Consider the following 27,650-nt stretch of genomic DNA (forward strand, 5'->3'; position numbering starts at 1 on the left):
AAGAGCGTGTACCGGACGTGGGACCCGCTAGTGCGAAAAGTTCGGCAAAATTCGGCCAATTGGGTCAAGTTTTGGATACCGGATTTATTTTAGCAGGTGTTAAGAGATAACTAGAGGTTACTAAATGGATTAGGGTGAGAGGGACAAAAGGATAGCCATGCATTAATGGTGGTGACAAGTGTCACTTGGAGAGTAATTCTTACATTTTGACCACTATTCACCATTTTACCAAATAAACCCAAAAATTGACCAAAAAAAAATCTCTTCATTTCAAGCTTCTCTTGGCCGAACCTTGCTAGGGAGAAAAGGGAAAAACTCTTCAACTTTCTTCATCTCAAACCTTGCTCAATCCAACAAACCAACCAATTAAACTTGAAAGTTCTCCATAAAAATCCTTCTCGTAGTAGTTGTGAGGTGATTAGTTAAGTGGGTTGGAAGATTAAGGTGCTAAATTGCTCCCTTTCTTGGGTTGTTAAGGTGAGTAGCTAAGGGACCTCTCTTTCTTCTCAATAATGCTTAATTAGTGACTTATGTGAGATGAAGTGATGATATTTGGTGTTGTTTCATGATTTTTGGTAGAAATTGGTGAAGTTTTATATTTATTCATGATTTTTCTGTTTTCATATGATTAATATTGTGTGGCCATGGATGATGGTTGGGAATGGTTTAGAATGAAGCTTTAGGGTGTAAATTGTGGCTATTTGCAGAAAATTTCCGCTTTGAAAGGAAATTTCGGAACTTAGGGTTGCAATTGAACCCATTCTACCCGGTACTGTTTCCCCTAGTTATAGGCCGAATTAGCCTTGGGTTAAACATGAAAGTTGTAGGGAATGATATTTCATAGATGTCTTAAACATTTCAGACCAATCGCAGCAACGTAGCCTGTGAAAAGACTGAAATACCCCTGCTTCCCTGTTTCTGTCCGAACCTGGTAATCAGCTTTGGTAATTGGTTATTTTGATTGGGAATACTACTGATTCGGTTTTTGATGTCTTCTTAAGAAATATAACCTGGTATCTTAGTTTTCAGATGGATTTGGAATCACTTGAATTGGACTTTGGTAGCCTGAATTATGGTTATTTAACCAGAATAGGGTTCGTTAACCTGTTTATACGGTTCTGGTTTGGTACATTGAAATTTTGACCTAGTTTCACTACAAACTGGACTGAGTGACCTTCTTCAACATTGTAGCCCTTTCTCTTATCTTCGAAACAGTATAAATTACACATCCATCCGATAATCGTAGCGCCGGTTGTGTCCAATACGCTAATCGACATCAAAACTGTTTTTTTGGGATTTAGGGCTTAACTTTCATTTCCGGACTTTCCCTAGCTTACTTTGGTACTTATACGTTCTAATGGAGCCTTATTTTTGGTAGTATGTGGATTTGGTTTATGACTTGTAATGGCATTGGTGATTGTGTTTGGAAATTATGGGGAAATATTTGTAGGTTGGAAACTTGGAATTTTAAGGGGAAATGCTGTCCAAATTGAGGGTTCTTGTGTTTAATGGACTTGGGGTGCTTTAGAGGGTAAATGGTAACCCTAGGGTTTGTCTCAACCTTTAGCACTAAAGTGTTTTTACATTACTTGCGAGTTTTACGCTTTAACATTGAGAATGTGTATCTTGGATGTATGACTCGTAATCGAGTCTCATTGTGCTTATTTGGATGTTTTAGGGCGTTACGGTGGTTCAAGACGCTCTTTGGACGGAAGTGTATGAAATTTCACTTGCTTGCTTGGTGAGTGTACTACTCACTTGCTTGTTACTATGTGGCTTTGTTACACTTGAAATTGATGCCTTGAATGTTTATTTGCACCGTTGAAACTGCTTAAAGCGAGGGTGTACTTGATCACTCTCACTCTTTATGTCCACACTACAAGAAAATTGTTCATCAGTGACAACACAAAGTCATCACAGAACATACAAATATCGTCACAAATACCTTTTATTGACGACTTTTTGATCGTCACAAAGTCGTCACTAAATCCCCGTCGGTAAAAGTAAACAGTGACGACCTAAAATGTCGTCACTAAATAGTTGTCATTAGTGACGACTTTAAGTAGAGCATTTTTGACAAAAGATCAAGTCGTCAATAAAACACTTCCAGATTGTCGTCACTAATGACAACTATTTAGTGACGACCTAAATAGTTGTCATTAGTGACGACAATCCGGAAGTGTTTTATTGACGAATTGACCTTTTGTCAAAAATGCTCTACTTAAGGTCGTCACTAAAAAGCACCGAAAGCCATTGTATATAACTATTTTACTGACAACAATTGTCGTCACAAATGTAGCTTAGATTTAGTGACAGTCTCTGTTTTGACAAGGAGTTTTTATTTTCTATTTTGTGACAACTTTTTTTTTTCATTAGATAATTTCTCAATAGCTTAATAGTCATAATTTGGCCTGTAATCATTGCTAAATCATTGATTTTAAACAAACCATACAAATAAACATGAACGATTGATAACCAAAAGTATTTGCATTAGATTACATGGTAATAATATAGCATGCTCAAATGCCAAATTCAAGTGTACATTACCCAACTAATGCCTACAAAAATAACATTTGTCCAAAATATCACTTGTACATAAGGTACATTTACAAAAGCAATCACAGTTTAAGAAATTGAAGAACATCTAAATGAACCACTCCATGAACAAAAGGCAATTTTGTCTTCAACATTCTTCAATCATAACCATAGATATCTTCCAAAAGCTAGTATGAATAGCATTTATCTGTCATAAAAGAGTAAAAGAAGTAGGTAAGGGGAGGAGTACATTAATAAAGAACAAGTAATGAGACTTAGATTATTAAGACAAAAATTACAATTCATTAAGAACCTCATATAATTTGGGCCCACATATTACAACACCAGCAAGAAGTTAGAAATCACAGTCCAATCTATACAAATACAACACTGCATAAGCTCAACTAAAGAGCTCTCTAAAACAGTTTTTTTTATTTTCTTTCTTCTTCTTTAAATAGCTCAACTTACTGAACAATTAAATTGGACTCCCACAGTAATTATTGTTTAATCTTTATGCTTTTGGTTGTTTATATATTAAAACACAGAAAGCAACTTATTGTACGAGGTGTGAATACAGGAGGTACTAGCCCTATTTGATTTTAGGAGTTTATGCTTCATAAATCATGAAGGAAACGATGCCTCTGTAGGATTAAACTGTGCAAAGAGAATGAGCTATTTGCCTCACAATGTGAAAGTGAAGACCATCTAAACAGGTGAAACCAATCAAAGTTCACAAACGCCCCCTTTGCATTATATTCATTTCTTTCAAGTCACTACATAGGCAAAAAGAAGATTGCTATCCATGCATGGTCTGTCGCTTGTACTTGGAAATAATATACTATTGCAGATGAACAATCAGATTTTTACCTCTCTATTGATAAACTAACAGCACTATATACATGATACCTAGATATTTCCCAAAGAATAAGTTCAGATAACAATGATGCATAACATCAGCCCCAAAAAATGTTATTACACAACCATCAGCCCCATAACCATAACCATAAACTACACAACCATAACAAAAAATAGTCCACAATGATGGATAACATCAGCCCCAAAAAATGTTATTACCAGCTATTACCAAAAAACAGTCCACAACGACCACAAGTTACCAAAAACTACACATCAGCCATAACCATAACCATAAACTACACAACCATAACAAAAAAACAGTCCACAATGATGCATAACATCAGCCCCAAAAAATGCTATTACCAGCTATTACCAAAAAACAGTCCACAGTGACCACAGTGCATAGGGTCCTAGGAGGCTGTCTATGTTCTCTTTCTCCATTAAATTGCTTTTTTTCTCGACGTCATTTATGATCAATAGGCAGAAAACGGCGATGGCCCATGTAACAACATTTGTGACCATTATTAAGATATAGACTAGTCGTCTCATCTAAGCACACAGGACATGCCTTGTACCCTTTTGTACTCCATCCCGACAAATAGCCATATGCTGGAAAATCGTTTATTGTCCACAAAAGTGCTGCACGTAACATGAACTTCTCCTCCCTGAAGGCATCATATGTCTCCACACCAGTGGCAAATAACTCTTTTAACTCATCAACTAGTGGTCTAAAGAATATGTCAATGTCATTTCCAGGTGCTTTGGGACCAGGAATAATCATTGATAGGAAAAAAAATGGATCTTTTAAGCATTTCCAAGGAGGTAGATTGTAAGGAACAAGGATAACAGGCCATATACTGTATGAATTGCTCATGGTTCCAAAGGGATTAAAGCCATCACTAGCAAGTCCTAGCCTCACATTTCTAGGATCTTCAGCGAAGGACTTGTGATTTCTATCAAAATCCTTCCAAGCTAATGAATCAGCAGGGTGTCGCATCATGTTCTCATTATCTACACGTCTCTCCTTATGCCACCTCATATCCCGAGCAATCTCTTTGTTCACAAACAGTCTTTGCAGCCTTGGTTTTAATGGAAAATAACGCAACACCTTTCTAGGTATTTTGGAATTTGGAGATTTATACCGCGGTGCTTTACATTTTTCATTTGGACAATGATCAAGGCCTTTATTTTCATTCCAAAAAAGTGCGCAATCATTTTCACAGGCGTGGATCTTTTCACACTTCAGCCCCAACTCACGGATGAAATTTTTTGCCTCGTAATATGAACTGGGAATCAAAGCTGTAGGAAATACTTGATGCAAGAACTTCAGCAACATATCAGTAGATTTACAAGTCCACCGATTCATTGTTTTCAAGTGGAGGATATGGACAATAAACGAGAGTTTTGAATACTTTTCACAGCCCGGGTATAGAGATTTTTCAGCCTCCGATAATAATCTGAGAAACCTACTTGCTTCTCCTTCTTTCTCGGTACAAGCACCCGTATCAAGTTCCGGTGAATGTCTCCAACTCTCACCAAAGTTAGCAACTCCTACATCATTTAACAGCTCCTCCATACTGTCAAAGTCACTATCGTTGTCATTTATTTCTATGTCATCATTCTCATCATCAGATTCAAACCCTTCGCCATGATATATCCACCTAGTATAACTATCAACAATTCCTCGACACAAGTGATTGGCCATGACTTCCTTAGTTTGATCCTCAAAATTATTGCATACTTTGCAAGGACATGGCAGTTTACAATTAGGATCCTTGCCTAGAAAAGCAAACTTAATAAATTCATCAACTCTATCTAAATACTTGGGGTCTAGGTAGTTCTTAATAGGCATCCAACTCCTATCCATATTGTTGCAGCCCTTTATCCTACCATAAAGAATATGACCGCCACATTATATAGAAAACAAATGCAATGTAATATGAACTAAATTTAAACTCCTCAAATACCAGCAATGGGATCCAAGGTGTAAAACACATTTTTAACAAAAATCAACCATCTCAAGTACAAATGCATTAGTAAGGCAACAAACTAAATAGAATCTGCAGCCACAGTATACATGCAAAAGTTTGGCAAACAAAAGATAAAGCCATAACATGAATAATCAATTTCATAGGCTGATTTTGCTAGCTAACAGCACACTACATGTTCAAAAAACATAGGATCAGGCATCATATATTTGTAAAGGGAAGATGCCCAACGCAGAAATAATAGAAGAGTAAAGCACAAATATAAATTTCAAGCCTGAATAATGGTAAGAAGGAACAGTACCTGAAACTCAGACCACTCAATTGGTTTCCTTTTCCTACCAAGAACAAGAGCTATTTGCAATCTTAGCACCGCTCCAGATGCAGCAGTATGTGCCTTTACAAGAACCTCCTTATATCTGGTCTGAAATGCAACTGGGAGAAAACGTCCAGTGCTTTTGTCACCAACCCTGTTTATCAAGAATATCCCCAATTATATGGTAAGCCACTAATGTCTTGTATAATTAGTGGTAGGAATTAAGTCTTCAGATTTAATTCTAGAGAGAGAGAGAGAGAGAGAGAGAGAGAGAGATTAAAGTATGTGAGTTTGATTGAAGCAATAATAATTTCTAGAAGATATTTTCATCTATCTCATGTGTCGGTTCATTTAAGGCTAGGAAACTGATTCGCAGCAGAAATTTATTCACATGTTCAGATGTAAAATAACTCACACAGTCAACTTACTAGAGTTATGTTTTCTTTCTTCTGTTTTCTATTTTAAATGCCATTTTTCCCACCTTGAACCTTGAGATACAACCAGAAAAGTATATCTGGAGAAATTTTTTTTTTTTTTGGCATAATAAGATGAACAAGTAGCTCCTCCAGTTTGAAATGCTTGATACATATCTTTCCAATATCCAGCATCAGACATTGAATGATACTGTGTTACATATATGAAGTTGACTTTTGACCCAAAAAAAAAGCATCATACATTCTGGAAATGTTGTATGTAATGTATTGCTAAAAAAACACCAAGATTCACCTTTGTTGGTCATGTAAGAACTAAAACATTCTAGAATTAACCAAAAAATTCTTGTTATTTTTTCAGAAGTCATTACTGAGAATGGTTTCATTAAATGGACTTCCACATCTTGCTACCTTTTGTAGCACCTAGTCATATTGGCATTTCACATCAATAGGCAAATTCATCAATTTAAAAGGTGTATTCACTAATAATTCTGCTAATTATAATGGGTCAGCGGCTCTAATTATGTACTGCAGTTCCTTGAAATGTATTGGAAATGGAACACAAGATCCCCAACGGTATGAAGACCAAACAGTGGGGAGCCCGGTTCTGATTACGATTGATAGATATCTCGTACTAATTGCTCATAATAAAGAAAAACTAATCTGCCACTCCAACCTAAAGCAAATAATGAGGCTAAACAACTGTTGTTTGCTATCCCTTTTTCAGCAGAAGCTACTTCTAAGAGTTCAGCATTTAAAAAGGTGCTCAGTACAGATATATAAATAGCATTGGAATTAAATTTTATTAAGAAAGACTGAACCTATGCAGGGATCCCAAATACTTTAGAATGACAGAGGGTAATGTCGCGCCCCACTTTTTGAAATGTGAAAGTAGTGTGTGGGATATGTATGTGAACGTGTGTGAAAATGAAAAAGGCCGTGGGATTGTGAAATGCGATGGTTTGGCCAAACAAAGTTCAAAAAGGGTTTTTGAATGGAGAATGGAGTCGCCACTTGGTATGGAGTTAGGGTGTACCAAGTCACCCAAAAGTGATTTTTTGGAAAGAAAAGTAAACAAACCCTTTTTAAAGAACTCTTAGGTCTATGTAACCAAAGAAAGGGATCGGGGGTCACATTTGATAAGGGAGAAGGCAAAGGAAAAACCTAAGGCACTCCCTTACCCTAGCCAAAGCTAGTTGCGTGACTTAGCCCTTCTTTTCTTAATTCTTCTACGCAAAATATGTGTTGCATGTTAGATGTGACTAATGGATATGAAAAAAAATGCAATCCTAAATCTAAAATGTCTCTTATGAGGCTTTTTGGTCCCAATCACATGAGTTGTGATGGCCAATAAGGAAAACTCTCATAGAGGTCACGGGTAATGCAAATGAAGACCCAAATATGAGTGCAAGTGTGAAAATGTAAGAGGAATGCAAAAATAAGATAAAATAAAAATACAAATGTAAGTGCAAGTGTGCAAATGTAATAAAAGTGCATGTGTGCAAATGTAAGAAAAGTGCATGTGTGCCAATTGAGAAAATGAAGGTGTATGTGTGCAAGTGGATCAAAATACGATATAATGGTAGTAAATGCATCTAAGTACAATTGGGTGCAATTTGTGAGGTAGAAAATGAATAAGTGATAGGGAAAGAAGAGAAAGTGTGTGAACATGGCATGTGGAGTAAAAATATAAGTAGTGAGAAAATGTAGATGAAAAAATGATATGGTAAAATGGAGGTGCATGATCCTAGAGGAATGCATCAAGTCGGGTACGGGAATGACTTCTATCTTCATGATTTTAATTTTCCCTTTGATTAGAAGGAAGAACTAGCGTGCTAAGGCTATTTTGTAGCCACACTCGCTCGTTTCCCTTACCTAAAGGGGACTCTCAAGCAAATGTACCCCATAACTAGCATGAGGATGCAAAAACCTAAAATGAAGGGGAAAGGATTGGAGGATCATGCCAAATGCTAGAAAACTAAGAAAAATGTATGAAATGTAGTGAAACATGCAAGTATGTACTAACGAGAGGGGACGGCCTATTGGGGTCTAGCATTGGACTAGCCCTTTTCTAAAATTCTCTCACAAGCATTGGACTTGCGAGAGCTCGAGGGGAAAGACCATGGCCAGCGTTGGACTAGCCACGGTGACGCATTCATCCATTGCATTCATCTATGACTATAGAAAGCAAGTAGACATGCCAATCACCTATAAACACGTAGCACATAACACTTTGCATGCTCGACTAAATGCAAGAGCCTAACAAAGCAAATTAACACGTAGCAACAAAAGCAAGCAATCAAGCTAATGAACCTATTACATTTGCTAACTAAAACAAATGGGGAAGAGGAAAAATGAATAAAAATGCTCTCCAAGCCCTATCTATTACAAGCCAAGAGGTGTACACATACCCCATAAATAAATAAATAAATGACTTAATAAAAGCGAAAGTAAATGAAATAAATGAAATGAATTAAGGAAAAGCAAGGAAAGCAAAGTAGACATGCAATTCTCACTTAGCACGTTGGATCACATAGGGGAGAGACAAAAAACATAAAAGAAGTTATACCTCCCTTGAGTTGGAGCCCTAATAGAGTGAAATCACTTATTTATCCTCCAAAATAAAAGAAAAGGTCAAGGTACCAATTTATTTGGGAAAATTAAAGAAAATAGGCAAACACAAACTCACTTGGTCATAAAGCTCTTAAAATCATGAATTAAGTGCAATTCAAACAAAGCATGGTAGTTAATTGAAGCAAGCAAGCAATGAAGTTTGCAAAAATTAAAGCTGTCAAGGACCAAATTGATGAAATTATTCAATTGATTGGGTCGTAGCAGCATGAGTTAAAAGCCAAGGGGTCAAAGTGAAATTATTGAATTACTTCATGCAAAACCCATGCAAAGTACCATGAAACGTTTTTTGCAATGAAAATATTGAAGCATCTGATGAAGGCTTGTATGCAGATTCAGCCGCAGCTTTCTTTTCACTTAATTAGTTCGAGCAACAACATTTCAATACTTCAAACAACTAGTGCAACACAATCACTAAGCATTCATCTTATTTCCCATCAAGAAATCCTTCTTTTTAAACACCAAAGTCATGCAAATCAGATTTGAAGTAAACTTCTGCAACGGAAAAGTGCAAGCCTACTGCATTTTTGCTTCTACCATTTTTGCTGCAATGCAATGGGTTTCTTGAATGCAATCCTAAAGCAACTAGCACCTCAGCCAACCAATCAAAGCCTCGACATTAATCCAGAAACAACCACAAGACTCAACAAGCCAACAACTTAGAATGAGGTTATGCATTTTCTAAAAAAAATTTTCGGCAAGCATCAAAAGCTCGTGTGAATCCAGAAACATTCACCTAACAATGTAAAACCAGGAGTTTAAACCCTCTTTTCAACGAAATCCGATGATCAAACACTCCCGAAACAAGATTTAATCCAGCAGGGATGAACAAACACACACATAACAGCGAGAGACGCCACTGTCAAGCATAAACAGCTCTTCCATGTGACCGAATCCACAACACAGTAGAGACACAAAGAGAGAGGCTCACGGCAGATATGCACGCAGCTTACCAATCAAAAATGCCAAAGAAAACACAGGCTTCAAACCAGTCCAAACTTGAACAAGCAAAGAAAGGAATCATGCTCTACCCATGCTGCTGAAACGAGCCGAGAACCGAGAGCTTGTTGCAGCAGATCTTAGTATACCAATCTCAGCCGCATGGAATTCAAAAACTCAGGCAACAGATTAATCAAACATTCTTTACACCTCCCACATGAAACCTCAGACAAGTTCTACCCGAACCTAACCCCCCCCATAATCATGAGAACAACCCATCATAGGGACAGTTAAGATTACCAATCATTCGCAACAGCAAAGTTCAAGGGAAAATCACATGAAATTTGACAGCTTTATGATTCGCAGGCCTTCAGCCATACAAAGCTCCAAACGCAGCTTTTAGTTCATCAGATTGAATAAAGCTGTGGTTTTTCGATCAAACAGCAAACAAAACACTACACAAACTGCTATCTCAAACCCGAAAAGAAGGAAAACTAAAAGTATTGCAACAGGCCGAAAGATTCCATCTTATTGCATCCAACTTTTAGTCTAAATTTCTTAGCATACGACACAAGGCCAAATTCACAAACGAAAACTCAACATCAGCCATCTAAACACCTCACAATATCCATGATTCTCATAGTAAGCTATCAATAAGAAAAGGCAAAAGAGGGACTTACAGTGTCCTTCTCGATGCAATTTGACAACAACAGATGATGGTTGATTTCTATAAGCGATGGCAGTCTTAGACGACGCCTGATTCCTCTCTTCTCAAACTCCCGACCAAGTTCTTGTTCCCTTCCCCTTCTCAGTTTCCCATTTGTTTTCTCGCCTCCGCCGCCACCCGAAGCTTACTCTCTGGTTTTTCCTCCCCGAACAGGTTCCTCATCTGGGTCAGTGATATCGATGGCCTTGGTACGGCCATCACCACCTTGCTCCACTTCAAACTTTGACGATTTCATCCTCGCCCAGACTGCGAAACCCGCCACTGCCGGCCTTAATCCCAGAGTGTGGACGAACAAATATTTGCCGCCGTCAGTAGGAGTGATGAATCCAGAGCCTTTCTGGTCGTTGAACCACTTGACATGGCCCTTTGCTCTCTCGTTTTGCCTCTGCTCACTCTAGGTTTTTCTACTTAAACCAGCCGCCAACCCCCCAGGTTTTTTTTCCGTTCTCTCTGTTTCTGGCTCTCCCGCCGTCAACCTCCTGATTCTACTCCCCAGCCCTTGCTAAACCCTCTAGTTTTCCTTCGCCGCTGTTTTCCTTTCTTTTTCTATCAGCCGTCACCCCAAAACCCTCTCTCTGTGTTTTTTCATTTCTTTTCCCGTCGCCCTCTCTAGCTCTCTCTAAGACTCCAGCCGTCATAAAACTCCCACCTTGGCTGCGGTTTCTTTTTCAGCCCTTATATATTAAGTGAGAAACCCTAAAACCCTCCTTTCAATGGCTACAAACCAACCTCCTCTCCAGCTCTCTCCCTTGGCCATCCGATGACACCCTTATAATGAAACAGTTTTTTGCATTTTTTTTTTCAATTAGAATCTCTTAAACTGCCTAAAACCCGCTCTCGGGTTTCCCATTTTTTTTTTTAACAAAATAAACAACAAACCTTCCTAATTTGAATCTAAAAATTTAAAGAATGTTTTTTTTTGTGAGCAATTCTCTTTTTTTTTCAAAAAATCTTAAAATTAACAGACAAATAAGCAAAAATGAATAAAATTAACAAATAAAACTAAATTAAAAGATTTGATGTCCAAAATGCTTTAAAAAAAATGTCTAAGATAAAATTTTGAGATCATTAAAACAAAAATAGTAAATAAATAAACGAGTAAAAATTTGGTGTCTACAGGTAACACAGACAGGAGACGAACAACTTATCATAACATTGGAATGCAATAATAAGATTTCCTCCTTGAGTAGCAATGTTTATCATATCATCATCCAAAACCAAATAATTCACTGAACTTAGTTGTCAAAAAGGCACCATATCATTCACCGCTTTCTAAAATACATCAACAAGGTGTAAGAAATAGACAACAGGCAAATACCAGTGTAGTTAAGAGCACTGTAATTCTCCAATAGGACCATCTCTCCATGAAAATCAACAATCTGTCTGCCTACATTCATCAGATTACCATTCGAACCATCAGATTACCTTTTATCTGGAGAATTTAACAAAAATGGAGTCAACATCTGTCTCCCACTCAGGGCCAGTTCTTCCTTATCTAATTCTCTGCTTTAGTTCCTCAGATACTGACCAATCTACTCCCATTATACTTACAGAGCCATATAAGATCAATATTTTTTGCACGGCAAAAAAAGAGCATGCAGTCAAAACTCATATGCTCTATTTTTGTACAATCAAACCTCGTAACATATACAAATTTTGACTTTGAATCTATGCACAGAATACATAGATTCAAAGTCAAAGAAAACATTACAGGGGAGGGAAAAAAAATGAAAAACAGAAGCAAGGGCAATGCACAATGACAACTGCATACCACTGAACAGGTACTTCTAGCTTCTGTGCACCACTCTATTGGCAGCAGAAAAGTCTCGTAAAAAGAGAAGAGGGGGCAAAAAGGAAAAAAGGCATGCATCTGTAAGGACTTGAATACAAGGCATAGACCTTCTCCACCAGCCTCTTTAACATCCATTAAAGATAAATTTAGCATCTCCTTTTAACAAACCTAGAATCTGGAGTATCTTGAGGAAAAAGGGGACTTTGAGCATAATCAGTTTACTAACAAGAAAGACAAGTTTTCAAATTGCTCATATCTTTTAAGGAAGACGTGACTTTGAACTAAATATGAGAACATCCAATTCCAGGTTAGTGAAAGTCCTTAAAGCTTCCACTGATGGCTATGCGCTTTACAATTAGCCTGAAATTGACTCATCACAGTTCCTAATGTCCTACCTGAGCTCGGTCAAGTAAATTGAAAAACAAACCATAGCTAAATGAAATTGTGGTCACCGGCTAAGATCAGAAAGTCATTTAGTGATGTGATAATATGGTTGACGAAGAAAACTAGAGGATATGCCAAAAGCTATTATCAAAATTAGGGCCATAAAGCAATTGGAGAAAATGATCAAGTAAATAACAACATAGCTATGATAGCATCTAATAATCAAGAGCTGCTAAAAGATTTTGGGCAGAAATTTGCAAAAAATATTGTAGAATATTAGGGATTTGGAAAAATTGGGGAAAATGTATAGGAGAGAGAAAAATGAACCTTTCCAATGAAAACCTTGCCCTTTAATGCTGGACAGCCATGGTGATGCTAGTGAGAAGCCAGAGAACGGATTTGTTGTGTGGGTGAAAGTATCAGGTGCCGTGCGGAAGCTCTGTTTTGTGCTCAGTGCAGAAGCTTGTTTGTTTCAGCTCGGTGAAAGTTTGTGTTGCTCAAGTGTTCCTGTGACGCCCCACATCTCCCTAAGGCGAACCAAAGGGTATCCGCGGACGCCTGCCCAGCTCTCGCCAGGACTCAAGCAGTTTCATTCAATTCAAAACCGAACTAAACACTTCAGAGAGAGAAACATGAATACGATAATGCGGAAGCGTTCAAGCTTATCAAGTCACTTAACATGTAACCAGTACATCGGGTAATCATAATAAGACTTAAATTCAAAATACACGTCAGGGCCCAAACTTTTCAAATTTACAATTTCCAAAAGTACAACCCAAACCAGGGCCTAGTCAAAATATAGCAGGAGTCTTAACAAAAGTGTAACGAATGGTTTCTCCTTACTTCTCCAAGATTCGGTCCTGTTAAGGAAAACAAAACTATAGGGTGAGCTAAACGCTCGTGAGGCCAAGAACACACATGCAAGCACATTGTTCAAATAGCAATCCCAAATTTATTAAACAAAACCAAGATATTTCCATAATCAACCATTCGAGCAAGAAAAGAAATCAGAAACAATTCAAGGATATGGTAGCTCTCAGGAGCTAAGTTCCACTCGCTCTGCCGATGTCATTCGTATACCTTCCCGCGTTGACCCTCCTGTCAACCGGGTCGGTATTTCCATTTCCGTAAATCACCACTTACTTCCCTCCGTCCACCGTACACCCCAAGGGCCCACAATTCATTTATAAGGCGATACTCCACGAGTATGCCAAGCAAGACCTCTCATTAGGTCGAGCTTATATATATCTCATGGCTCGCCTAAGTCCCCGACCAAGCCCATTGCTGGCTCGAGTCTAAGGACGGCCTATGAGTTTGGGCGTCCCCCATTCATTTGAGAGTCGAGGAGGTTCACTCCAACGACTTATGTAATCATAACATAACATTGCATTTCATTCAAACGAGTGCGGTAAAGTACGCACCCGTCCTTATTTTTAAAACTTCCAACAATTACCACAAATAAGTAAGAATCACAGATTCACACACTTGACACTCACCGAGCAATTCAATAAGAATTATTTTCTGGGAGTTCAAGTGTCCACAGTAAGATCCTCTTGAATGCCTTCTTGAGCGCCTGGCAATTAATAGCGGATAATCACACAATTAACCCACTAGTCAAGGAAGATCGTACACTAGTACAATCTAAGGATTATTTCGCAAAAAGGAACCTCAATTACACGTAAATCGAGGTTCAACTTGCCTTTTATTATGTACAATATTATTTGGGTTTTTATCATGAAAATCGAGGGCAAAACGTTTGAATAATACTAAGAGAATAAAGAGTTTTGGAAAAACTCCTTTGCCTTGAAAATGGAGAAATTTCAGTTTTCTCCTAAATCTTTGAAAATTCGTATCTCTCTCGATATAAGTCCAAAATTGGAAAACTTTATACCGTTGGAAACCTTTTGGAAAGTGTTAAAGGTTCTTAGGAGACACCTTTCCACGAATCTAGGTGGAAAGTACTCAAAAATGAGCTTGAAGGTACAGGTTCGGCGTACAAGGCAGAATTAAGTTGGATTTCGACCAACTTTGGAAATTCGGCACGATTCACACGTTGCAAACCGGCCTCTGAAATTTTCAGCTCAATTAGTGTTACAAGTGAGGTTTATAACAAAACAAGCGGATCAAGAATCGGAGTTTCGAGTACCGAGATACGGTAGCTCAAAGTTGAGGAAGATTCAAGACTGAAGAAGAATTTCCAGTTTTGAACCTCCAACACTAGCAATTTAATTCGGTATCGAAACGAACTTGAATTGGTGCCAAAATTGGCAGTATGATACTTCTATATGAAAAGTACCTCTCTACGAAATTTCAGGGAAAAATACCTTCGGGAAGGTAGTTAATTAAACATCCCAAGTTTCTGGAAAATTTCTAAGGCAATCTGCCTTGTAACTTTCATTTCCAAATTTCAAATCGTTTAACCAAGAAACTATCCAACCATGGTTCATTTGTGAAATAAAGGTCTAAGATACATCCAATGTACCTTTGGTAAGTGATGAGCATCAAGAACTTCAATGAATAAAATCATTCCCAAGTTTTGCCCCAAATCAGTCCAAATACTACGTTTTTCCAAAATAGGGCAGTCCTCTTGTTTTAGTGACAACTCAATCAATTTAACTCGGAGTGAGGCATGGTTTATGGCATTAGAAAATACATTCACGGGACTAAAAGTTCACAGAAGGAAATGTTCTGAAATTCGGCAAGCAACCAGCTCAAAATTGAGCCTCAAGTTGCTGCCTCTACAAGCCATTCCAGCAAATCCGAGAGACAGGACAGCCATCTTAAAACATTTGGTTCGGCTCACTCAAAAAGAATCAGAATGTGTATTTTATCTCAAATTAAAGCTAGGAATGTCTAGTTTCAAACGCCACCGACGGCACTTGATTTCGACATCCGAGGACAGAGTTATGGCCAAAATACGACCACTGGACAGGTTTACCCGAAAATAATTTTCCAGCATGCCTAGTCCACGAATAAATTTGTTTGCCCAACCAAACGTTAATGTTTTCCAACGAAAATTTCTACACATATCATATAACATATACACATCAGGTTCATGCCAATAAATCACCAAAAATGGGCCTAATCATGGCCGAACAAAACAGGGGCAGATTCAGCAATTTTTGGTCATGACCTCTACTTGAGTTTCCAACAATAACACTCCATAAATCCATCATTATAACCATTAATCTACCATTAAATCCAACATTGATCCTCAAATCAGCAACAAAAACCCAAGTGTGGGAATACAAAGAGCCCACTAGAACATTACACAACCATATCAAGCTAACCAAATGCATGCATGAACTTAACAAGGTAAAATAGCTTCCAAACTTCAAGTTTCCAAGAGTAGATCATCACTTACTTTGGTTTGATGTTCAAGCAGAATTTTCAGCCCTCTTTTACCCCAGAAAAATCGTGATTTCCAGCCCTTGTTTGCAGCTCAAAATGATCCTCAAGTATCAAGCTAAGTGTGGTGCAAGTTTGGTTGAATTTGGAGATGATTTGGGGTTGGTTTGAGTGAGATTTATGAGCTGAAATTTTGAAGCAAGGGAGTTAGAGAGAGGGGAGGGCTGGTCGGCAATGAGGAGAGAGAAGATGAGAGTGATCTGATTTCTTTTAGCTTCCAAGAGAAGGTGAAATAAGTGGTGTAAATTCACCCATAAGTCAACTCTCATTAGGGGCCGTTTGGCGCGATTGCGGCTCGATTTTCTCGCGCGTTTGGTTCACTAGTGCACTGAACCTCCAATACATTTATATTCATGTAAGTATTATTCACTCTTAATTGTCCCGAAATAAGGGTCTAAAGTCCCTCAAATAAAGTCGCGCGTGTGAAAACGCGTACCGTCAATTTAACGCGATAACGCGAAACTTCCAATAAATTCTTATAACGATTGCACTACTAACTATCACTTGAGTATTTACTCATAAGATTACCTATTTTAGGACCATAGTACAAGTCTCCAATATTCCAAGCTTAATGTGCTACTACGCGGATAAAATCTCCAAGTACTATTCACTATTTTTACTAAACGCGCTCCAGGAAATTAATTTTTGAAACGAATCATTTTAAAAATATAACGAAGTTATATTACCATGTATTTAGGTCTAATAAGACTAGGAAATATTCCTCAAGGCAAAAATCCAATTAAATAATTTATTAAGCCATAAATTAGGCTTTTTAAAAAATAATAGTTTTTATGGGTCTTCACAGTTCCGTTGCTTTTGTTTTCAGAATGTGTTCCGCTGCTTTGGTCTTTGCTTTGCTTTGGATATTGTTTTTGTTGCGCGGCACTTTCACTATGATTTGATCAAAATTTTGACTTCACTCATTTTCCCTCCATTTGATACCAAAAATCATGTTTTTTCTGGATTTGTAATATGGTTTGAACCATAGATTTTAATGCTATAGTATTATTCTTTATTTTTTAGCAAAAAATAAAAATTTTCATCAACATAGGTGGCAAAATTTGTTAATTTCATATAATTGAAAATGTACTTTTATAATTTGCTAATATTTTATACTAATTTCTTATAATTGCAGCACTAAAGAACATCATGTAATTGAAAATAATTAAACTCAAATTATATGGTTATAACATAGTTTCAATAAAAATAATCATTTTCCCAACATTTGAGACCAATCATCATGCTTTTTTTATTTTTAATTTGGTTTGAAGCATAGATTTTATTGCTATAGTATTATTCTTTATTTTTTAGTACAAAAACACAAATTTTCATCAATATAGGTGGCAAAATTTGTTAATTACATATAAGTGAAAATATACTTTTATAATTTGCAAATATTTTAGCCCTGCAATTTTTTATAATTGCAGCACTAAAGTACATCATTAATTGAAAATAACGAAAGTCAAATTCTATGGTTATAACGGACTTTCATTAAAATAATCAAATGCTATTAATAAGACATTATTGTTAAGTAAAAATCAAAGAAAATTTAGTGATGACATAATGTTATCACTAATTTATTCAAGATTATAATGACAAGAAAAGTCGTCACTAATTAAATTGCTAGTTTTTAATACTTTTGTGAAAATATTGATAATGGTTGAGAAAATTTTGTTACATTACTGCAAGTGATAAATGTACTTTTGTTCTTTTTCAAACATTTATTTTAATGTTTAATTTTGTTTAAAACTATTGTACTAGTATAGATTTGCAAGACAAAACTTAAGTTCTCAATAGTTAAAAAATTCATTACAGAGAAAACACAAAGTAGTAGTTGCAAAATGTGTATAAATTACAGATATTTTAATGTATATAAATTACAGTTTATTTTAATGTTTAATTTTGTTTGAAACTATTTTACTAGTATAGATTTGCAAGACATAGATTTATGGGTAATTTCTTTTTTTTTCTTTCACATATTTAATTTATGTTAAATACAAAACCTACCAGTTTCCCTTTCATAAAAATATTAGTGCAACACTTTTTGAATTTTACTTACAAACATTTATGTATTTAACATAAATTAAATGATTCAGAGTGAAATGCCCATAAAGAGCAGAATATTTGTTCATGTAATGGAGGAAACCCACAAAGAGTTGGTACTTTATGGGCCATTTCTTTTTTTAAAAAAATTTAATTTATGTTGAAAAGATAACCTGCCAATTTTCGTTTTGTAAGAAATCAGTGTAACACTTTTTGAATTTTACTTACAAACATTTATAAATTTATCATAAATTATATGTTTGAGAGTAAAATGCCCATAAAAAATTGGTACTTTGAATAGATAATGCTCATTTGCCCATAAACTACACTCCTTGAAGGCTATTTTGTTAATTACTTTGTAGTACTTTGTTATTCCTTTGCTAATACTACTTGGCATGTAGTACAAAGGATAAATCTGGCATAAATTTCTAATTCCATTGATAAAAAGACCTGCCTGCCTTATAACTATTGTAATGAAAGATATATCTTTAGAGTTTATAACAAATTATTACTTAAGTTTGAGAAAATTATAAAATATTTATGCATAGTTTATCAAGATACCATTCGCAATTTCCTAATAAAAAAATAGGGGCTAAATTGTAAAAGCTAGGGTGCCATAATAGAAATAATAAAATTGGTGTATTACATATGGGGGTTAAATTGCAAAAGTTAGAGTGCCATAGTAGAATTAATGAAATTGGTGAATTACATATGGGGCTAAATTACAAAAGTTAGGGAGTAATAATAGAATTAAAGAAATCGGTGTACTACATATGGGGCTAAATTGTAAAAGTTTAGGTATCATAATGGAATTAATGGAATTTTTTACAACATTTGGGGCTAAATCGCAAAAGTTAGGGTGGCACAGTAGAATTAATGAAAGTGACTTAAAAATAAGTACTTTAAACAGTGACGATTAATTCTTGTCACTAAATCCGAATCGGTAGAGTGACAGTGATGATATTAGAAGTTGTCACTATATAGATCATTTTAGTGACAACGTTTTTCAAGGTCGCCACTGAAGACTTAGTTGCTTTGAGCAATTATGACAACTTTCCTTGTCGTCACTAAACAACCACGTTTTGTGACGACTTTTGTCGTCACTAAAAACTGTTGTCACTAATGACCATATTTCTTGCAGTGTAGTTTGTGACGAAAATAACGGGTCGTCACTAAACATTTAGTTGCTTTGATGCAATTGTGACAACTTTAGGTGTCGCGACTAAAGAATCTCCTTTTGTGATGACTTATTGTCATCACTACAAAATGTTGTCACTAATAACTTTTTTTTAGTGATCAGTAACGACAACAAAAAGTCATCCGTAAATAGGCCAAGCAATAGTGATGATGTTCTTAATGTCGTCACTATTGTGTGTTCTAAACACTCCCGCGCTCTTGCTAAATCTTGGCGGGAATTTACTAGTGACGACTTAGAAAAGTCGTCACAAATGAGTTGGCTCCCATTAGAGGTTTGTGACGAGTTAGAAAGTCGTCAATAAAGGATCCACTTTTGTGACAACTTTTTTTCGTCACAGAGAAAAGTTGTCACTGATGACCAATTTTCTTGTAGTGCCAATATGACTGTTTACTGTGTTACTTGTCCAATATGACTGTTTACTGTGTTACTTGAATGGAAATGAATATACTGGATTTGGTGTCGTTTGGACGAGTATCCAACGGCCATTACTGTTACTATTGAGCTCAACCCCATTGGTGGTCGATTGAATCGAGTCAGCGAGGGCTTGGTCGTGAAAATTGACGAGCCATGGGGACTGTTATATGGAATCTTGTAGTATGAGACTCTCGATTCCGGTATACTCGAGTATTACAAATTTTTCACTGTTTGGAGTTCGGGCTCGGTAGGGGTATGTTAGGTGGAAGGAAGGGAAGTAAAGTGGAGCCTACGGTTGGTTACTCTTTAAACATTGACGGAGGGTCAATGAGGTCCGATCAAGCATGCAAGTGAGGAAAGGGGCTCTTGAGAGCCGTCCGTATTCTTTTACCAACTCTATTGATGTGTGATCTTGACTTACTTCCTTATTGAATGAATTGGAATGCAAAGCTTTATGCTTATGTGAACTTTGTTGCTTGAGTGATAGTATCTAACTGGGTGTAAGCTCACCCTATTCCTTTTGTTTTCCTTACAGGAATTTGAATACTTTTGGAATGGCTTTGATAGTTGGTTGCCGAGTTGAGCTAGTTGTGAATACATTTGGTATAGCTCTTTAATGAATGAAACCCTAGATGTATTTTGATCCGTTCCCTCTTTTGAATTGTAAGATTGAACCCGTACATGTGTAAATGAGCTTGGTAACTATTGTATGCTATTTTGGGCTTATGAATGTTTAATTTAAAGATGTATATGATTGATTGATGTTTGGTTAGTTTTCGGACGGATTCGGATTTCAAACGGCAAAAGAAAATTTTTTGGCGGGAAGGGACAGGGTCGAATCCGGCCAGAAATTGGCCGGATTGTCGGCCGGATTGCCCTGGGAAAAATTGGATTCGGTCGTTTGCTCTCTGGCCAATATCCGACCGGTAATCCAGCCAAATTTCGGCCGGATTCTGCCGTGCCTGGCACTATTCATGTCGGCTACGATTTTCATTTTTTTTTATTATTTTGTGATTTTGGCTTGTCCGAGCGCGCTTTTATTTTTCCGGAACGTTTTAGATCATATATAACTGCTCATTAGTCCTGGCGAGAGCTGGGCAGGCTGTCCGCTAACCTCTTTGGTTCGCCTTAGGGAAAGGTGGGGCTGTCACAGGTGGTATCAGAGCCTAGGTTTGAATTGGCCTGGACGCGTTAGAAATGCTCGACTTGAGGATTACTTTGATTGTGTCCCTTAAGATTATTTATGATTATTTAGTTTTTGGTGGGCCTAGTGGTAGCCCTACTGGTGAGCGACCCCGTGGAGTGCTCCCGACGATTAAGTACCAGATTCGTCCAAGAGGGGCCGTCGTACGTTGGAGCCCGGCTAACCGCCTCCGACGTTATGAGAGCCTGCTTCGCGTGGTCTCTGCGCGGAGTGAGCCTGGACTAAGTGATGAATATGTATGAAGGACTAAGTGCTCGTTCGAGCATAAGCTGTGACTTGAGAATGTTATAGGCCTTACATTTTCTTGTGGTATTTGAGGACCATAGATAGGTACGTCAGGTAGGAATTTCGATTGTAGATAGTTCACTCTTGGGACTGGCTAGCTCGAGATGTGAGTTATCTTATTTCGGTTTCTCGTGCCCGAGTACTCCAGAGTTGAGGCAATGCCAGCTACTAGGTACTTGAGACTTGTATTTTGGAAACATGAACAGGCTTTGTCCAGCTAGAATGAGTATAAGAGGTCTGCGGACATCTAGTGAATAGAAAGTGACGTGAGAGACCGGACGGGGTTATTTTAACTGGGACTGGGATGATATACCCCCTTGTAAAACTGGGATGTTTTCTTCAATTCTTTCGGACGTCCGGTAGGTTGGTTTTCTGCGTCCGAAGTGTCGCAACGATTATCGGACGTCCGATCCTGACTTCTTGAGCGTCCGACAGTTTCAGCATACTTTGTCCCTTTCAAATGTGATTAATCTTTGAATCTGATTTGCTTCATAGCTGAAAGTATTTCTTGAAGAGATATTAGTATTATCCATTGTTTTGTAAACATCAAAAGCAAGGGACCAAGGCCAACATTCTCCCCCTTTTTGATGATGACAAAACAATGGATGGAAGAAAGAAAAAGATTGAGCATATGAGCATAAGCTCCCCCTCACTCATTGCATCCAAATTTATAATCTCAAAATAACTCCCCCTTACACATTGCATCCACATTTCTCCCCCTTTCTGTCATCATAAGATGAGAGTAAAAATATCATACCGTAATCCAGTAACAATAACAGAAAATCCAATATTTCAAACAAAGACAGAGAAATGATACCAGAATTCAGCAATCACCAACATACAAATATATCACAGAGAGTTTAACAAAAACAAATCATCATTATATCAGAATTGTTCTTTTCTCTCCCTTTTGACATCATATAAATTCAGTAATATTCAAAATCATCAAGGAAAACTGTGACGACCCCACCTCCCCCTAAGGCGTACCAAAGGGTTCGGCGGACCGCCTGCCCAACTCTCGCCAGGACTCACTCACTCGCATCACGTGCATATATCCGTCGGCAATAAATAACATCGCAATTCACACTTACAATTTACATCGATGCACATTCAAGATACAAAGCCTCTACATACCCAAACTGGTTTAAAGTGTATAAAATTCAAGTACAAAACATCCTAATCAAGTGATAGCGCGAGTACAAGTCAAAAGTCAAAAACAACTAGGCTACGCTAGTCTTTACACATCTCACACCTCGCTCGTACCCCTGTAAGGAAAACAAATGGAGTGGAATGAGCTAAAAGCCCAGTGAGGTTCCAAATAGCAAGTTAACCCTTATTTAAAAGTGCAAGTATCACATAGCAAAGTAATGACCATGAATAGTTCATAAAAGTGAGCAATAATACTTCAAGTAGCAAATCTCAAAGTGAGCGAGTGTAAAAGTTTTCAGAAGAAACATAATCCAATAAATAATACTCATTCCAAAGTATAAGGATACGGATGGCTTTCAGGAGCCAAATTCCCATCGCGTCATCAGAGCTTGATCAAGTAATAGTTGACACTCCGTCAACCTTCAAGTAAGTAACCAATCCAGTAGAGCACCACTTAATGCCAATCTCCGTTCACCGATCAACCCCCTTACCGGGCCTGAACGCCAAACAAGAATGAAAGTGGTAATACTCGAGTATACCGATTAGTCGAGGAGATATCACTCAACTCGACAAAATAAGAGACCCAGGGTTCGTTACTGTGACGGCCCCACTTCTCCCTAGGGCGTACCCCAGGGTTCGGCGGGTCGCCTGCCCAACTCTCGCCAGGACTCACTCACTCATAAAACTAGACAATAGATTCACGCCAAAAGAAGATTCTATCTGAACGATTACATCTTCAAAAGTTGCACAACCCAGTACATCAAGTCATGCATACCACGAGCACCGGAAAGTAACCTTACAAAAGCTGATAACTATAACCATCACGGCAACTATATACATCTTACTTGTCAACTTATAACCAGTACAAGTTCAACTCGTCTATAATCAAAACACTAAACACCTTCCCGAGCGATCCCCACGTCGGCCCCCTGCTAAGGAAAACAAATGGAAAAGGGTAAGCTATATGCTTAGTGAGTAATCAGGGGGGGGGGAAAATGTAAGTCACATAATGAACAAGTAAAACAAGATATTTCACATCAATGACAAAAGTAACATCACAATGGTAGGATACGGGTGGCTCCAAAGCCAGTTCAATTCCCCGAGCTTGAACGCCTGTTGACACTCCGTCAACCAAAGTACTCATGGTCCGTAGACTCCACTTAAACTTCCCCGTTCACCTTATCAACCCCTGCTGGCCAGTCAACAGCACACAGCAGCTCGAGCGAAATAAAATAACTTAGCTTTCGTCAAAGCTTTAACAAGGAACTAAATCCCAAGTTTAGCATGGAACTATCTTCGACCAAGCCCCAGCTGGCTCGAATAGTTCGTCTAACCCTTGGAACCGGGTTGGAACCAAGCCCTGAGATATCCGATCTCTCAATAGATGGTATCTCTCGACAAAGTACACAACAAAGTACTTACCCCAAACAGCACACAGCAAATGGGGTTTAATTCAAGTCACGTAAACACTCCCATCAGCACACAGCAAAAGGGTGATACTCAAGTCACGTATTCACCCTCCTCAGCACACAGCAAGAGGGTAATACTCAAGTCATGTATTCACCCTCCTCAGCACACAGCAAGAGGGTAATACTCAACATAAAGTATGTATTCTCACATAGGAAATCAAAATAAAGGATGGGCTTAGGTCGAGTGAGATAAAGTACACCCTCGCCTAAGTACCCATTTAACATATACAAGGTACTTCAACAATTCCACATCAATACACAACTTCAACAATTCCACATCGATAAACAACCCAATTACTCACTTGATAAAGCTTGGCACGAAAAACGATACAAGTTACTGAGCTTGACCGTCACCGTCAAAAGCCTCACGGTCTGTATAGACAGATTATATACACACATAAGTGAAACGGCTATACAATAGCAGTTTATAACTTAAACGATTGAGAACGGTCGAAAATGGTCAAAATAATCAAAAAATGGTACAAAACGGGTTACACGATTTTGATCATAATTGGAGCTGTGGTTATCGGATCAAAATGTACTAGATAGTGTCTCGAAACTTAGATAAAAGGTTACAACTTTCATGAAGACACCTCAACCCATTTTTCAGTGTATCCAAGTTAAATTTGCAAAATACAGAACTAGAACTCCAAAGGTTAGTTTATCTTTCTCGTGAAAATTTGGCGGCATGCCCCTTGTGTTTACCCATTTTCCAGCCATTTATGGCTTCAATATTTTTCTCAAACAAATCCAAAGTTATATACACAACAATCTCATTTCATTATCCATTCAATAGGCTCAAGATAATACAAGGACAAGAAATCAAGCTAATAAAGAGTGCGGAAATGAAGTTTACAAAAGACAGTTTAAACGGGTTTTTGCGGAAAGAACACATCTGAGGCTACACTTATCGGATTAGTGTGAAAATTATGCCGTTTCGAAGCTAAGATGAAGGCCTAAAACTTTCATGAAGGTCACTTAGTCAAATTTCCAGTGTAACCTAATCAAATTCCCAGTTCACAGAACCAAATTCCAACTAGTCGGCTAATTAACCGTACTACCTTTAAATGGCCATATCTCAGGCTACCAAAGTCCAAATCAAGTGATTCCAAAGCTATCCGAAAGCTAAGATACAAGGATAAAATTCATCAGAAGACATAAACAACCCAATCAGAAGCATTCCCAACCAAAATAACCAATTACAGAGGCAAATATCAAATTCGGGTAGAAACAGGGCAGCAGGGGTATTTCAGTCTTTTCACAAGATACGTTGCTTCAATTGAGCTGAAATCTTGTAGGAGCCTATAAAGTATCATTCTCTACAACTTTCATGTTTTATTCCAAGCCTAATTTGGCCTCTAACATGGTGTAATAAAACCGGACAGAACAAGGCTGAAATTTTCCAGAAATCTGGGAATTTTGGGATTCAATGAAACTTTCTTCATTTCTTGTCTCAATCCACCACCACAACCTCCTATATAAGCTTAGATACAACATATATCATCCATATAGAAAGTATAGGCAGAAATCATCAAACCCTAACTTACATATATCACCTTAAAAATCATCCCAACAACTTGTATCACAACTAATCTAACCAAAACATGAATTATATAACATCTTAATAAAAAATAAAAGAACCAAAGCTATGGGTTAGACCTTATACCTCAACAAAATAAGCTTGCAAGAGTAATACTTCACCTCCTCTTGGAATTTTTGTTTCCCCTAGCATCCCAAGGTCACAACTCACACTTTAATCGGTTTAGAATTTTGGTTCCTCACTTGGATGGTGCAAATCAAGATGAAATGGTGAAAACTCTTGCTCTCTCTTTCTCTCTCTCTTGTCTCAGCCAAACCAGAAGAAAATGAGGAAGAATGAAGCTAAATGGAAGATAAAAAGGCAAGACAATTGGTTTGGTTAAAGAGCCATAGGTGTGTGACACTTGTCACCACCAAAACCTTCCAAATTTCTCTTTCTTTTCCTTTCATTTTGGGCCACATATTTTGGTCACATGGCTGAGGATGAGGGGGGATATTTTGTAAAAATATCAAGGGTATGTGGTAGTAAGAAAGTGGTGGGTTCAATCGGTAGTGATCGATACCCGTCGGTTCGCGCCGCTTTTCTTTAAAACACACGTACTAGGATTTTTACTTCCTATTCACTAACCTTATATCGTTACTCCTAATCACATATTATTTCTCACCTAAAAGTCACTTTTAATCACCAAATTTGATCCTCACTCCGTACCGAAAATCATCCTACGAAAAATTGCGAAAACCTTAATTTGCTCCAATCTTGAAACCGAAAAGTGAAACCCTACTTTCTAGGTTCATTTGCACTTATTGTGGAATGACTGGGTAGTAGGGCTATAATAAATAAATAATTTCCAAATAAAGGGCATTTTTAAGAAAAACGTGAGGAATTTTACAATTCCAGTGACTAAAATTAGGGTTTCAATTAAAATATGAGGGATTTAAGAAATCCGGTTGGTCACAAGTAAACTAGGGTTTTTGATTAAAATATTAGGGTTTCTAGTCTTTTAAAACAAAATAAGGTTTTAAATCAAACCCAAAGAAATACACTTTAGTATCTTCTTTACAAACAACTTCCTAATATTCGGGGTGTCACAGTTACCCAATCAACCAAGCCTTTGCCGGCTCGACTTAAGTAACTCGCCATAAGGTTTCTGGAATTCCAGGAAGTGCGCACATCTTAAACATGTATATCAAGTCAAGTGCAACAAGGAACAAGTATATATCACGTAAGGGCAAGTACGATAAAGTACACTCTCGCCCTAACAATTCACGTATATAACATGTAATCATATTGGTCACGTATCAAATACAAGTATCAAGTTCAATTCGGTATTTGAAAACACTCACCAAAAGTAGTGCCTCTAGTGATCGTGTCCGGGTTATACTCCGGGTTTGGAGTCCAAATCTGCGATAAAACTTGACTTAAGAACTTTGAAAATCGACTAAGGTTCGAAACTTAGACGTTTCGTTCAATAAGAATCAAGAAATTGAAATTCACTTGGAGAATAGGCGTGAAACACTAGCTCGCTTTTCAAACTATAAAACTTTGTAGCATGTATACTTGGAAATAACATTTGAGTCGAAAGTGCAAGTAAAACGGATTTTCAGGGATTATTACTGCATTTCCCAAGGGTACAAGCTCAGCTAGGTTCTAACGTATAACCCTCGATAAACAAAGTAGCAAAGGTCCTAGATGGTTCAAGGAGTAATCACTCTTAACCCTTACTCAAGTTGCAAGTATAGTTCTCTAGTCCTCGAGCGTAAATTTGGGCAGCATGCCCTTTGTATTTTCCTCTTTCCAGCCATTTATGGCTTCAATATTTTCCTCAAACAAACCAAAGTTTACACACAGCACAAATTCATTTCAATAGCCGTTCCATAGGCTCAAGACAATACAAGGACAAAAATCAACTAACAACAAGTGCGGAAATCAAATTTACAAAAGACAGATTTGACGGATTTTTCCGGAAAGAACACATCCGAGGCTACACTTATCAGATTGGTGTGAAACTTATACCATTTCGAAGCTAAGACATAGGGCTACAATTTTTATGAAGATCTCTTAGTCAAATTTCCTGTGTAACCTAGTCAAATTCCCAGTTCACCGAACCAGGTTCCAACTAATCGGCTAATTGACCGTACTGCACTAGAATGGTCATATCTCAGGCTACCAAGGTCCGTTTAAAGTGTTCTTGTAGGTTTTGAAAAGCTAAGACAGAGTACTAAAACTTTCATGTTTTGGAAATTGGCTAAAACAGCACGGATCCTAGTGAATAAACATGATAAACTGGATGAACTGACTAAAACGGAACACTGGAAACATCCTAAAATAGTGAGGGTATTTTGGTC

The 27,650-nt window shown here is 37.5% G+C and overlaps 1 protein-coding gene across 1 annotated transcript; it reads right to left on the minus strand.

Annotated features, from left to right (window-relative positions):
* Positions 1-3,853: 3,853 nt before the first annotated feature.
* LOC113769228 lies at positions 3,854-5,257 on the minus strand. Its single transcript, XM_027313693.1, has one exon. It carries the CDS (start codon positions 5,255-5,257, stop codon positions 3,854-3,856), a length of 1,404 nt encoding a protein of 467 aa, XP_027169494.1.
* Positions 5,258-27,650: the final 22,393 nt, after the last annotated feature.

The sequence above is a fragment of the Coffea eugenioides genome, chromosome 1, assembly GCF_003713205.1.
Source record: "Coffea eugenioides isolate CCC68of chromosome 1, Ceug_1.0, whole genome shotgun sequence".
Taxonomy (NCBI): domain Eukaryota; kingdom Viridiplantae; phylum Streptophyta; class Magnoliopsida; order Gentianales; family Rubiaceae; genus Coffea; species Coffea eugenioides.